The sequence below is a fragment of the Rattus norvegicus genome, chromosome 9 (genome assembly GCF_021556685.1).
Source record: "Rattus norvegicus strain SHRSP/BbbUtx chromosome 9, alternate assembly SHRSP_T2T, whole genome shotgun sequence".
Taxonomy (NCBI): Eukaryota; Metazoa; Chordata; class Mammalia; order Rodentia; family Muridae; genus Rattus; species Rattus norvegicus.
Window position 1 is genome coordinate 109,048,570 of NC_141542.1, and position 13,579 is coordinate 109,062,148.

General features: G+C 49.3%; 1 protein-coding gene and 1 long non-coding RNA gene across 3 annotated transcripts in view; one reads left to right on the forward strand and one right to left on the reverse strand.

The window, feature by feature from the left end:
• Positions 1-475: 475 nt before the first annotated feature.
• Positions 476-4,712, reverse strand: LOC148003856 (uncharacterized). Its single transcript, XR_015629755.1, has 2 exons — positions 4,172-4,712; positions 476-4,035 (listed from the first exon to the last, which is right to left on the reverse strand). It is a non-coding gene; the product is annotated as an uncharacterized LOC148003856 (long non-coding RNA).
• A 198-nt stretch (positions 4,713-4,910) lies between these two features.
• The window catches only part of Ano7 (anoctamin 7), a 29,470-nt gene continuing 20,801 nt past the window's right edge, over positions 4,911-13,579 (forward strand). The window contains exons 1-4 of one of the 2 annotated variants that reach the window (XM_087567134.1): positions 4,911-5,097; positions 6,678-6,792; positions 8,316-8,373; positions 10,984-11,114. In XM_087567134.1, coding sequence (XP_087423260.1) covers positions 6,685-6,792; positions 8,316-8,373; positions 10,984-11,114 — 297 coding nt within the window. In that variant the 5' untranslated portion in view covers positions 4,911-5,097; positions 6,678-6,684. 2 annotated transcript variants of the gene reach the window in all.

The following is a 13,579-nucleotide window of genomic DNA, read 5'->3' on the forward strand; positions in this document are numbered from 1 at the left end:
AACCACATGGTGGCTCACAACCATCTGTAATGAGATCTGATGCCCTCTTCTGGTGTGTCTGAAGACAGCTACAGTGTACTCATATATAATAAAAAATTTTTTAAAAAGTAGAAAACTGGGGATTTCCATCAGACAAGATAGTGCATAACAAACACAGGGCTCTTAGTAATCAGTGAAGGGCATGAAAACCATCCATTAGGTGGGGTTATAGCTCAGTGGTAGAATACTTGCCCAGAACGTGGGAGACCTTTGGTTTTGATCACTAGCGCCACAAAATAATAAAGCCCTCATAATCATGAAACCACTGCTGACTACAGTTTGGAATGCTCATGACTGGGAACTAAGTATCTCAGGGGTTGTGGAGGTTCCCTTATTGTTGTAAGTGCCCATTCCGTTGATGAGATCCAGGGAGCTCACAGCATCCCGGAGCTGCAGCTGCCCGACACGATGCTAAGTTCTTCCTTTCATTTAGCCCCATTCTTCAGAAACTTTTTCCTGCAGAAATAATCAGATGTGTATACTCAGACTTAGGGCCCATTGCCCAGTGCTGCCCATAAAAGTGGAGGCAACTTGAGCCCCCAGAGCATCCAGGTCCTAACCCCTGACACCCAATGCAGCAGAAGGGGTTGCAGTTTGGATTAGGTTTAAGACGTTGAGACACTGGGGAGGTGTAAATGGAAGGTGGACTGTTAGATGCAAGGATGACTGTGAAGACGAAGGGGAATCCATAAATCAGCCTTTCCCCCTCAATCTGGAAAGGACCGTCCCCACCCCCCGGGATGGAATGAGACCTGGTGACACCCTGACCTTAGCCTAATGATAGATTCAGACTTGACATCTCCAGGACTAGGATGTGTCTTAAAATGCCAGAGTTTGCTAATTTGTTAGAGCAGCATACAAACAGTGCACTGTATAAAAGTGAACCCTTTTATTTCCCCAGCATTCTGCCTCAGGCTGACTTCCCTTGATGTCTAATGAAAGCTTAACTGGCTAGTAAAACAAGGTTTGCTTCTGTCTGTGGCAAGACTGAGTACTTTGTCCCTTCAAAGTTGTTCCCCCAAGAACCCAGCACACCAGGAGGCCTCTGCTGGGAGGACTGGGGCCCACAGGTAAGTTCTCCCCTCACTAGGCCCTTCAGAAAAGACCTCTTTTCTCCCCCAGTTCCTCTTCTGCATCACTCTCTAACCAAAGGGTAGAAGGTCTCAGCTCCCATTCCTGTGAGAGTCTGTGTCCACCCTCCTGTTCCAAGCCCATAGGACCTGCTCCCTGCTTCTGTTTTTCTCCTGTCCTGGTCATCCCAAATCCACCTGCCAGCTCTTTCCAGCCCAATCCAGTTCAGCTCTGCCAACTGGGATGAGGGACTTAGGGTAGAACAAAGCAGTGTTTCATAATGCTCCAAACTCCACTGCAACTTTACCATCTCCACCACAGTGGGGCAGAGGAGGGCCCCAGGGACATGTTCTTAGGACCTATAATGGGCCCTTGCTTCCTGCTAGGTGATGACTACATACTCACTTGTGTGGGCATTCAGAGTACAGAGATGCTGAACAGAAGGTTGGAGATGATCTGTGGCTTCTACCCTGTTGCCCTCTCCCTGCCCCTGGGCACCAAGCCTGGAGAGGGTGTTTTAGGAACAGAAGGAGTAGGGGTTCCCGAGGCAAGGGCCAGACCAAGTGTGCAGGTGTAATTAGGCTGGGGCTGGCCCAGCAGGTTATAACACTCATGGACAGAGAAAGGAATCACTGAGCTCCTGACCTTTGTGGGATGTGGCCTGAGACATCAAAACAGTCTGGGGCCAGAAGGCTGGAGAGGTATAGGCAGCTAGACTTAGGAAAGCCATCAGGGTTAGGTGTGGGACTTAGGACTTAATTCGCTAGGATGCAGCCCCACTCCCAGCTAGGAAGGAAATATACCAGGGCCCAGGGCCCTCTGGCCAAACTACCTAGATAGTCCAACCACCTCTTTCCCCCATGGAGTCCTCACCTTTTGAGCAGGGTTAGTCAGGGCGCACTCTCTTGCTCTGGAATGGATTTCTTTTATTTATTTATTTTAGTTTTATGTGTATGAGTGGTTTTTCTTCATGTAAGCTTACTGCTATGCCATTGGAGGCCAGAAGAGTGCACTGGATCCTCCAGCTCTGAATGATAGATGGTTACAAGCTATCCTGTGGGTGCTTGGAACTGAGCACCCAGTGCTTCTAACTCTCCAGGCCCTGTAATGGACTCAGGCAGCATAAGCCAATAGAAAAAGTTACAGCCAAATAAAGCTAATGTCAAAGACTAGGGGCTCGAGTCTCCCTGGCACCTGGGATCTAACAAGACACCTGTCCTGATGTTTCTTCCCTGCAAAAAAGTACAGCTTGAAAAAGCATCAGCACGGGGTTGGGGATTTGGCTCAGTGGTAGAGTTCCTGAGTTCAGTCCCCAGCTCCGAAAAAAAGAAAAGAAAAAAAAAAAGAAAGAAAGAAAAAGCATCAGCTCATGTGGGATTGTGTAGCATCCAGGGCTAGCCCAGGGGAGCTGGTACGATTCTGGCTTAGTGCGTTAAGACACTCCCCACCAGCCAAGCCTGATAAACTGAGTTCCATTCCTGGAAACCCGCATGGAAGCAGAAGTGTGACTCTTACAGCTGTTCTTCACATGTATGTGTTGGTATGCATGCATGAGTGTATGTGCACACACATTCCTACATGAATAAATACAACTTTTAAATTAAAAAAAAAAAAGAAAAGAAAAGAAACCCTTAGCCCAGGGATGAGTATCCTTCAGCTGTTTTGCACACAGTCCCTGAGGGCTTTCCTGCTGTCCTACTCCTGTAGTGTGAAGAGACTTCCAGCAGCAGGTTCTGACTGCTACCAAAAACAGAAACTAGCCAGTACCATGGTGTATGCCTATGGTCCTGGCACTCAAGAGGCACCCTAGGCTACATAACAAGATCCTGTCTCAAACAAACAAAACCGGGTATGGTAGTGCACACCTTTAATTCCAATATTCACCCGGCTGAGTTCAGTGAGTTCCAGGATAGCTAGAGCTATACGGAGAAACCCTGTCTTGAAAAACAAAAACAAGAAAAAGCAATACAAGAGCAGAGATTTGGGATTGGAGAGTCCTTGGAATCAGCTTTTTCCTATGCTCTTCTGCTGTTGCCCAACCAGAGAAAGAATGAGGTTGCAGTGGTGAAGGAGGTGTGGTCATGTGCTTCCCAGCTTACTAGGACTTGCTAAGATCACTCTCATCCTCGCCCCCACCTTCCTGGCCCTCCTCCCTTTATTCTGCCCATGTGCTCTCCTGTTCCCTGTGAGGCTTGATCTGTCCAGAGTCCATCTCTGGGTCTGGGTAGCCTGGTCTCCCTGGAGTACCGAGGGCCTGTTGTTGCCCACCAACATCTGTTGCCCACCGGGGATTTACCTGCTGTTCATATTACAAGACGCAGAATGGAGGCTGCCCGGGAGGTGCCAAGGCCTAAAGCTGCTGAGAGGGTTTGGAGACCTAAGTCTGAGGTCCTGAGAGGTATCTTAGAAGGCAGGAGAGGGGAAGGAAGGAGACAGGGGAGTGGCTCACTGATGGCCAAAACCAAGGAGCAGAAGAGATGGGGCAGCTCTCCATTAAGCAAGCCTTTCACAGGAGGCCCTGGGAAGGTGCACATGCCTGTTGAGGTCAGGCTGTGCCTTGCCCTAAGTTACTCCATATTGTACAGGACAGTGGCTTTCCACACTGACTCCCCCAAGCCTTTTCCAGCATAAGCAGCTTGGTACTCTACTGAGGATGGAAGGTATGCCGCCTGTTCCAGGCCATCCTCATGGCACACACTACTAAACGACCATCCGGAAATTCAAAGGGTATTGTAATGTATCATGGTGGGTTGGGACTGTGGGGATATGAGCATATTAATATATCAGGAAAATCAAGCCCATCAGGCCAAGGAAAGTATGGAGCTCCTACCTACATGTGAACCCCACAGAGAAGTACACATCTAGCAGTTGGTTGGTGACAGTCCCCACTGACCTGTCTCCTCACTGCCCCGCATGCATCAAGAACTGACTAACAGGGGGTTGGGGATTTGGCTCAGTGGCAGAGTGCTTGCTTAGGAAGCGCAAGGCCCTGGGTTCGGTCCCCAGCTCCAAAAAAAAAGAACCAAAAAAAAAAAAAAAAAAAAAAAAAAAAAAAAAGAACTGACTAACAGGCAGAGAACTGACTCTCCCAGAGGCTTCTAGTTGCCTGGGTGCACTGTCAATGCAGCCATCATCGTGGTAGATGCCATCTGCCCGCCTCTTGTTCTCCCACCTCTGTTGCCTGGACCCAGTCTTACCCTTTGCCTCTGCACCAAGCTGGACTCAGCTTTGCCGCTTCATTCTCAAACCTACAACCCAGGGTCTTGACTTACGGCCACAGCTTCTCCAAGTTCTCCAGTCCCCTTAGGCCGTTATCAGAGACTAGTGGCCTGAGTTTCCCAACTGGCCTGTTGGAAACTCAAACTCCTTGCATCTTTAACCCTTTACAGCCATTCCATAATCTGCACGTAGACATATACAGAGAGAGAGAGATTTACTGTGTGATATGTAGTGTATCGTGAGAGTAATTAAGACTAGAATAAAATAACCCATGTTTGCCTCAGCCAGGACTGCCAGGACTGCGGGAATATTTGGCAGATTGCTGCCACTGAAATGCTGTACCTTGCGAATTGTCAATAAAATGTGACACTGGAAAACACAACTGTTGGTCTGTGTTTCTAACTGCGTGAGCCCAAGAGTGTCTAAGCTCACACTACCAGAAAAGGTAAAGCCCTCACAGGGCCACCTGATGGGACACCTGTGGCTGGCCCTGTAACCACCATCTCCCTGGACTTCCCTTAAAGAAGACTGGCCTGCTGCCACTGGACTCTCTTAAGCAAATAAGGTCCCTGAGGCACATTGAATTTGCATGTAGGGTGTGTGAAGGAAAAGTGGGCTGACTGTTGGCTGGCTCAGAGCCCCACACCCTCTTTTCAAACAGGCAGATCCTGTCCAGAGACACAATCTGAGACCTCACCCTGGTGGCCAACGGCACTTAGTACCTCTCTTGTCTGCTTCCAGCTCCTTTCCTCTGTGTGGCAAGGGCAGGTGAGTGGCTGCCACAGCTCAGGGCCCGAGGGACAGGGCTGGCTGGCCCTGACTTGCTCCTGCTTGAACCAGTCTTGTGTTGATGGTCTGTCTGTGAACTCTGAGGTCTCTTCTGGAAGCCACTGTGCCGGCCAGGTAGGCTGGTGTCCTTCTCCTGGATGCTTGGGCCATGGGGAGGGCAGGAGGGAGATGGAGTCCAGAAAATGGAGCCACCTGTAGCTCACTGAACTTCCACGCTCTGAACTCTGAGGAGCAGTGTTGGGGCTTACTCTTGGGCCCAGAGGCCTACCTGGCACAGTGTCTGCTCCAAGTTCTAGAGAGGCAGCGATAGTGTTCAATGTGGCTGTGAATAGGGCACCCTACCCTAAGGACCCACCTGCTCATAACAGATCGTGTTTGAAGTCTTTTGTTGGGACTCCTTTGTCTTCCCTGTCCCACCCATCAGATTACATAAACTCCAGAGCCTTTGTGTAAGGGCAGGCACCCTGTGGTTCTCACTGGCTCCCAGGGTTCACCTTATTGTAGTGCTGAGTCCTGACAGGAGCTGGAGGTTTGGACTTCGTCTACCATTCCAAGCCGCCGTTTATCTAAAATAAAGGCTTAGAATGAGAGCAATGTTGTTCCCTTCCTGCCCACCAGAACAACAGCCCTGCCCCCAACCACCTCCTTCCAAGACCACAGGTCACAAGTTGGCATGGAAACCCCATACAATCCCCTAAGTGACTGCTCTTCCTTGCTGGGAGAGCCCGGGGCCCTGGCAGTAAGTCCTCCAGAATTGCGGCAAAGGCAGATGGCCACAAAGGGCACTATCTATCCTCCATGGCCCAAATGGCCCTCCTCTATAGGTAAAGGAAGAAGGGGGGGGATGCCTTACCCAGAGTGAAAGCACTCAGGGCCAAAGAGGCTCACACTTGTGTGGGTGGTGGGTGGGTGGGTGGATGAATGGATGGATGATGGATGGATGGATGATGGATGGATGGATGATGGATGGATGGTCAATGGATGGATGGATGGATGATGGATGGATGGTCAATGGATGGATGGATGGATGGATGATGGATGGATGGTCAATGGATGGATGGATGGATGATGGATGGATGGTCAATGGATGGATGGATGGATGATGAATGGATGGATGGATGATGGATGGATGGATGATGGATGATGAATGGATAATGAATAGATGGATGGATAGATGATGGATGGATGGATGATGGATGGATGGATGGATGATGGATGGATGGATGATGGATGAATGGATGATGAATGGATAATGAATGGATGGATGGATAGATGATGGATGGATGATGGATGGATGATGGATGGATGCTAGGTTCCTAGATACCAATCAAAAGCTAGCTCTTTCCTGGTTATCCTAGACCAGGCTGTGAGGATCCTCACCTGCCCACATTAGGACAGTACTGTCTGGCCCTAGCAGAGTCCTTGCCAGTCTCTAAGCCAGCCTCCTCACCTGTAAAATAGGCTTGCTCCAGGCTTTGCCACAGTGTCAGGACTGGCTCTCATTGGTGTCCACTCTAACCACTCCATCCTCTGGCTACCCTGGCCTTGGTGTGGTGCAGGAGTGAGATGCTGCGGAAGCAAGCTGGAGAAGAAGACAGCGTGGTGCTGATCGACATGACCTCCCCTGAAGCAGGGAATGGGTGCTCCTATGGGAGCACAGCCCAAGCCTCAGAGGTATCCTCAACCCTAGGGGTAATGGCCAGCATGGTGAAACCACCCTTCCTCCTCCTCCCTTGGCCTGTGTGAGGTGTGATTTGGGAGGTCTTCCATCCCAGCCAGGACTTACCTATACTCTTGCCCTGTCCTAGAACCCTTGAAAAGTGAGTACTGCATCCAGATGCACCCCCAGCCCTGGATGACAAGGAGACAGATGCCTCCTTGACACCATCAAGTCACCATTCACCTCCCTCAAACTTGGAAGGGTAGGCTCAGGGGAAGGAAGAGAAGACAAAGATAGGACCAAGGTCCCTCTCTACTAGAACCACTGTGATATTAGCCATGAAATAGAGGATCTCCATGTTACACTCCATAGACCCAAAGATGCTAAACAAGAAGGAAGGCACAGTGAGGATGCTTGATCTCACTTAGCAGGGGGGAATAAAACAGTCATAAGAGGCAGATGAGGGGAGAGAACTGGGTGGGAGAGGGGATGGGGAAGGGAATGGGGGGAGGGGTTCAGATCAGGTGTGGGGAAGGACAGAAGAGATGGCCATGAGAATGAATGGAAATCTGCAACAGACAGGAGTGGTGGGGGGAGGTGGCATCTCCAGGACGTGATAGAGACCTGGGCTAAGGGAGGCCACATGTCATGTTTTCTATGGATATGAGGAGTGTGGGATACGGTGAGGCACTCATGGGTTCCGATGCACGAAAAGACCTGCAAATACCGGAAAGCAGGTAGCAGGTGCACAGGGTGGCCACACCCATACCCTGGATATTTTGCTGCCTCCACACTTTCTCTTCTAGAAAGGGAACGGTGCTTGTGACCACTCAGTCTTCTAACATCTACCAGTTTGTCAGAAGGGCAGCTCATGAAGGGGGCCCCCTCAAGCTAGGAGGAGGAGGAAGAAGGGGAGGAGGAGAAGGAAAAGGAGGAGGGGAGGAACAGGTAGAGGGAAGGAGGGAGGGGGAAGGAGGGAGGGGGAAGGAGGGAGGGGGAAGGAGGGAGGAGGAGGAAGAAGAGGAAGAGGAAGAGGAGGAAGAAGAGGAGGAGGGGGAGGGGGAGGGGTCATGTCCTGGCTGGGATGAGCAGTGGAATTGTAGATGGGGTTAGAAGAAGAGGGAAGGGAAGGTGCTTATGGTTAAGAGCATGCCTGGGGCTCCTTGAAGGTTAGAGTAGGAAATAGTGGAAGTTTAGCCTTGGGATAGGGTTTAGTCCCTGGGGGAGACAGGTAGAGAGAGGTCTTCTGCAAAGGTAAGTAGCCCCAGAGGGAGAGCATCTTGGTCTACCCAGCTTCCCTTGGTCCCAGCTGAGCCTCTTCATCATTAAGGCATAGTAGACACTGGTCTACTATGGAAGGAGGCACTCCTTAGCACCTGTGGAAGAAGAGTCCCTCTAGGCTGCAAGTTGGAAACAGGAGGGACAGAGGGGAAGGTGGAAGGAGTTAGCTGGAAGGACAAGGAGCAGCCAGGAAGCGGGCAGGGTGGCAATGAGTCATCCGATGGTTGAATACTGATGGCGTTCATCCTTCCTCCAGGCAGGTAAACAGCAGGTGGCCCCCAGCAGAGTTGGGAGCTCTGCCAACCCCCCAATTGGTAAGCCATCTGAACTCTGTTGGTCCTAGGGTGGGGTCACAAACAGGGTGCCTCGGGTGACATCAGGGAGCCAGTAGGCTTGGATCAGCTCAATAACCAGGTCTCCTTGCGATATCTCCTGTGCTGGGGTGAGCGGCCTACTGAGCAAGCATTAGGCAGGATGATAACAGGAAAGGAAGGGCCCCACTGGTAGGAGGGCTCAAAGAGGAAAACCCACCCCGCCTGCTCCAGCCTTAGGACAAACTGTCCCCTCCTCCGTTTTCTGCCGCAAACGCTGGTCATCTCAGACTCTTTTCTCTTGTACCTCACATTTTTCTACCTTTTCATTTTATTGGATCCACCTTTCCTACCATCCTTCTAGCCCAGGGCTTCCTGCTGCCCAAAGGCACCTTCATTTCCTGGTGGGACCTGGACCAGCTCTGAGGCCCAGGGCCCACCACAGTCCCCGTCAGCTCCAAAGGGACAATGGACAACTCTAACCTCACACTCCTTGACTGTGATGAAGGCTCAGAAGGGAAAGCAACATGTTCAGGCGAAGGTCTGTGGGAATCGAAACGCACACACTGCTAGAGGGCCTGGAAGAAGGCACAGAAAACACTGAACAATCCACAGGAAGTGAGCACAGCTTCACATGGGACCCAGAAATTCTCTCTGCAGGTGGTCAAGGGAAGCAAATGTTGATGTTGTTGGGTTTTTTAAGACAATTTTTTGAAGCTGTTCTGTTGATAAACAATTTACATACTATAAGCTCTCCACCCCCTTTTTCTTTTTCTGTTATGGGTAAGGAATAAGATGACCGTTTATGTATAAGGTTTTGTGTGGACATGTTATAATTTTTCTCCAGTGGACAGTTCTGGATGGAATGGCTAGGTCATACGGTGTCTAAGTTTTTGTGTAGTTGTCAAACTGTTTTCCAAAGAGAATTCCCTGTTTCGCATTAAGGTACCACAGCGTCTGAGGCCATGCTCAGTCCAGCCCAGCTCAGCCCAACCCAGCCCAGCCCAGATCAGCCCAGACCAGCTCCTACCATTGTCTCTATTTGGATCCATAGGGGGTGAGATGTTAATGAAGAAGAAACTCGTAGTGAGTTGATATGATAAAGGACTCACTAATAGATTTGCTTAGGAGATATTAAGCCACACAAGTGGAATTTAGCTAAAGGAATACTTCCTCCAAAGTACTCGGAAAATAAGTACTATGCTAACCAGGTCTATTAGAGATAAGCAAAATTTAGAATATTGTGATGTAAATATTTACTCTTCTCGTCTGAGCAGCCTTTAGACCCTGAGTCCCATACCAAAGACACGCCTCTGGGGAGCCAGTGCAGGATCCATCACAGTCACAATGAAGTTCCAGACGGCCATTAAATCCCCTGTAAATGTTAGCTGGACAAGATGGCCCTGGGTAACAACTATTCAAAAGAGAAGAGCACTGGTGTAATTAAATAATTCTGGCAATGTCTTTGTGGTGTGACTCTCCTACAGCCGTCACACTTGCAGCCTTCTCGTCTCTGTTTAAATTGCTTAAAGCATAACCTGGAACCAGAACCCGAAGCAGTTGTAAGAATCAGTGTTTGTAAAGCCTGAGGTGTATATAAACTAAGGAAACCTTCTGTTGGGGTCGGCTGGCTCTTATTTTGGCATTAGCCCCAGTCAGTCAGGTGCCTCAGAAAAGAGCTGTCCCTCATCGCTAACTGTGCCTAGATTCCTCCCTGAGGAAGCGTGTTATTTCTATACCATTCTCTCAGTATAGATTGGGTTTGTATTTTCCTTCTTTTAAAGATTTATTTATTTTATGTATGTGAGTACACTGTCACTGTCTTCAGACACACCAGAAGAGGGTGTTAGATCCCATTACAGATGGTTGTGAGCTACCATGTGGTTGCTGGGAATTGAATTCAGGACCTCTGGAAGAGCAGCCAGTGCTCTTAACTGCTGAGCCATCTCTCCAGCCCGGGTTTATATTTTTTCTATCTTTTCTTGTGCCAGTTGGACATTTAACATCTGTTTTAGAAAAATATCCCTTCAAACTCTTTGCCCATTTTAAAATTGGTTGTTCTTTCTTTCTATGTGTGTGTATGTGTGTGTGCGTGTGTGTGGTTGTGATTGTGTGGTTGTGATTGTGTGTATGTTGTATGTTAGAGCCCTTTCAATTCTGGATACAAGTCCCTTCTTAGAAAGATCTTTTTGCAAATATTTTCTCTATTATCTGGGTTGCCTTTTACCCTTTGGATGGTGTCCTCTCATGAAATTTGTCTTATCATTTTTTTGATTTATTGTTGTGATGTTCTTTCCCCCAAGAAATCACACTTTACCTAGTTTGGGACACAGACCGTGGGAGCCAAGCTACAGATAGAGTCCCAGGAGGACACACCCAGTCCCTCCCCAGCCTCAGTTCCTGATCTGCATTGCACACACACACACACACACACACACACACACACACACACACACACACACACACCACCAAGGAGAGGGCTGGGCAAGAGCCACAGAGAAGCCCATGGTTCATCGCAATCCCTGTGTCCCAGCTGAGACCCCAGCATCCCTGCCCTGGGCCTGCATTCCGTTAGCCAGAGCTCTCTGCCTCTGTTCCCAATGATCCTTGCAGATTTTGTTCTTGTTTGGGAAGAAGACCTGAGGAGCCGAGAGAACCCCACTCAGGACAAGACAGACACACATGAAATCTGGCGGGAGACCTTTCTGGAAAATCTCCGTGTGGCTGGCCTGAAAATAGATCAGGTGTGTGGTGGTAAGGAGAGGGTTGATACAAGTTCTGTATTATTTTCTCATGACCTAGAGTTTATTCTGCAAGCCCTAGGGCTTACTTCCCAAGGATGTGAAGCACACTGGGCCCCAGGGTCCTGCTGGACACCCACTCTTCAGGAAGCTCCCTCTAGCTAGGGAGCTACTGACTCCAGACAAGGAAGACCGTGGATCCACTAGGATCTCACACTAGGCTCACCCATAGAGACTAAAGCCTTCAGGGAAGCTGGTAAAACTGCCTCCATCTCTGCTACCCATGGCCTGTCTCCAGTTTTTGTCAGTGTCATTTGCAATCTCTGTCAGTGTTTATAGGATTTAGCAAATTCAAAGGTCCCTGTGTGTGTCTTATGTAAATACCACTTAGAATGACTTAAGCAATGCTTACAAGGAGCAGGAGAAAATGAAGTAGTCATGGTGAACCCTGGGGCAGGCAAGCAAGGGGATCTCAGAGTGAGGGGTATGCAGAGCCTGTCCTACCTCCATTCCCTTCATTGCCAGGTCTTTATACACAGTCTTCATCCCCTGCTCCCCAACCCCCTCCTTCTGTCCCCAGGAGGGCTGTTATTGTCATAGTCCCCCTCCATAAGAATCAGTTGTGAAACTTCTGTTAATCCTATCACCTAGCAGGTCAGCATGGCTTTGTCTGTTTGACCACAGAGTCTTACTTCTTCCATTTTCTGTGGCCTGGGAGGCTTTCTCATAGCAAGTGCTGTCCAGCCTTGCTGTGGGCTGCTAGTGGGAATTTGATTTATTCCCACTTGACCACCCCAGGGACATCTTAGAGTATCTGTCACATTGCATTTCTCCTAGGAGCAGAGTTGATGACACCTGAGGTCTAGGATGGGGCTCCACCTTTTTCTCAATTGGTGGCCCAATTTACACTGCCTTCTGGGAGTGAGCCAGCCTCTCCTTGCTCTGAATATTCTCAAGCCATGTCATTGTTAGACTTTTCGGTTTCCTTTTTCATAAGGTCCCCCCCCCCCCGTATTGTGTTTTGCCTAGATTCTTGTCTATGTACCACATGCCCATTGCCCTCAGAGACTAGAAAAGGGCATCAAATCCCCTGGAACTAGAGTTACAGATGCGTGCGAGCTGCCACGAGGGCACTGGGAACTGAACCTGGGTCCTCTGCAAGAGCAGCCAGTGCCCTAACTGCTGAGCTGGCCAGGGCTCTCACTACTGAGCCATCCAGCACTCTCAGCTGCTGAGCTGTCTCTCCTGTCCTGACTTTTCCATTTTCACCAGTCAGCTGATCAGCAGAGCCTCACCCTAGTTTTCTTTTTCCTCTAGTTTCTAAAGAGGTTGTGTATTTTTATACATTTACAAGCCATTTATATTTTCACCAACCCCCTTGACTTAGGATGGGGGCACCTGCTCCCAGCCATAACCCATTTGAAGTCGGTACCTAGACTGGGCAGAATTTAAAATGCATCAAATGTGCCTATCTTATCAAACACCCTACCTTAGCCACCAAGTCCATGGTACAGGGCACCTGCTCCCTTGGGAGCGCAGGGTAGACCAAGAGCTATGCTCATAGCTGCTTCCCGGAATCAGCAGAGAAGGTAGAGCCATACACTGCCAGCCAGGAAAGCACCGAACGTCAAAGTCTGCTGTATGCATATGCACCCTGTCCTAAAATACGAACTCCAAAGCGGACCCATCTAAGTCCAGGAGCAGCTGGGAAGCCAACCACATTTCTGTGTCATTTGTTCGTCCTGTTGGGTCGTTTGTCTGTTTCTACTCAGTTGTGTAGGAACTCCATGTTTGTTCTGAACGTGTAGACTGCTGGTCACACATGTTGCTATTGATGAGCTTTGATGGTTTTAATTGACTGTGGACAGAGCTACTTTTGCCTCTGTCTTGGTCACCGTTTCTATCGCTGTGAAGACACCATGACCAAGGCAACTCAAACAGAAGAAAGCATTTAATTGGTGCTTGTTAAGTCTCTCCTTAAGAGAGATACTTTTTCATCACGTCAGAGGAACATGGTGACAGGCAAGCCTGGTGCTGGACAGGTAGCAGAGACAGAGAGAGAGAGAGACAGACAGAGACACAGAGAAATTAGGCTTTGCATGGACTTTTGACACCTCAAAGCCCCCCCACAGTGACACACTTCCTCCAATAAGGCCACACTTCCTAATCCTTCTAATCCTTTCAAAGAGCTCCACCCTCTGCTGACTAAGAATTCAAATATACAAAGGGCCATTCTTACTCAAACCACCACAGCTTCTGACCCTGTGTCCTCCATAACGTCTACACACACACACACACACACACACACACACACACACACACACACACACACTCATACACCATCCATTCATCACCCATTATCTACCCAACCACTACCTCCCCCAATACATTGTCCAAAGTGCCCTCAGGCTTGACACTGCCATGCAGTTCTTAGTTCTCAGCATGTCCCAACCATCCAGGCGTGCCCC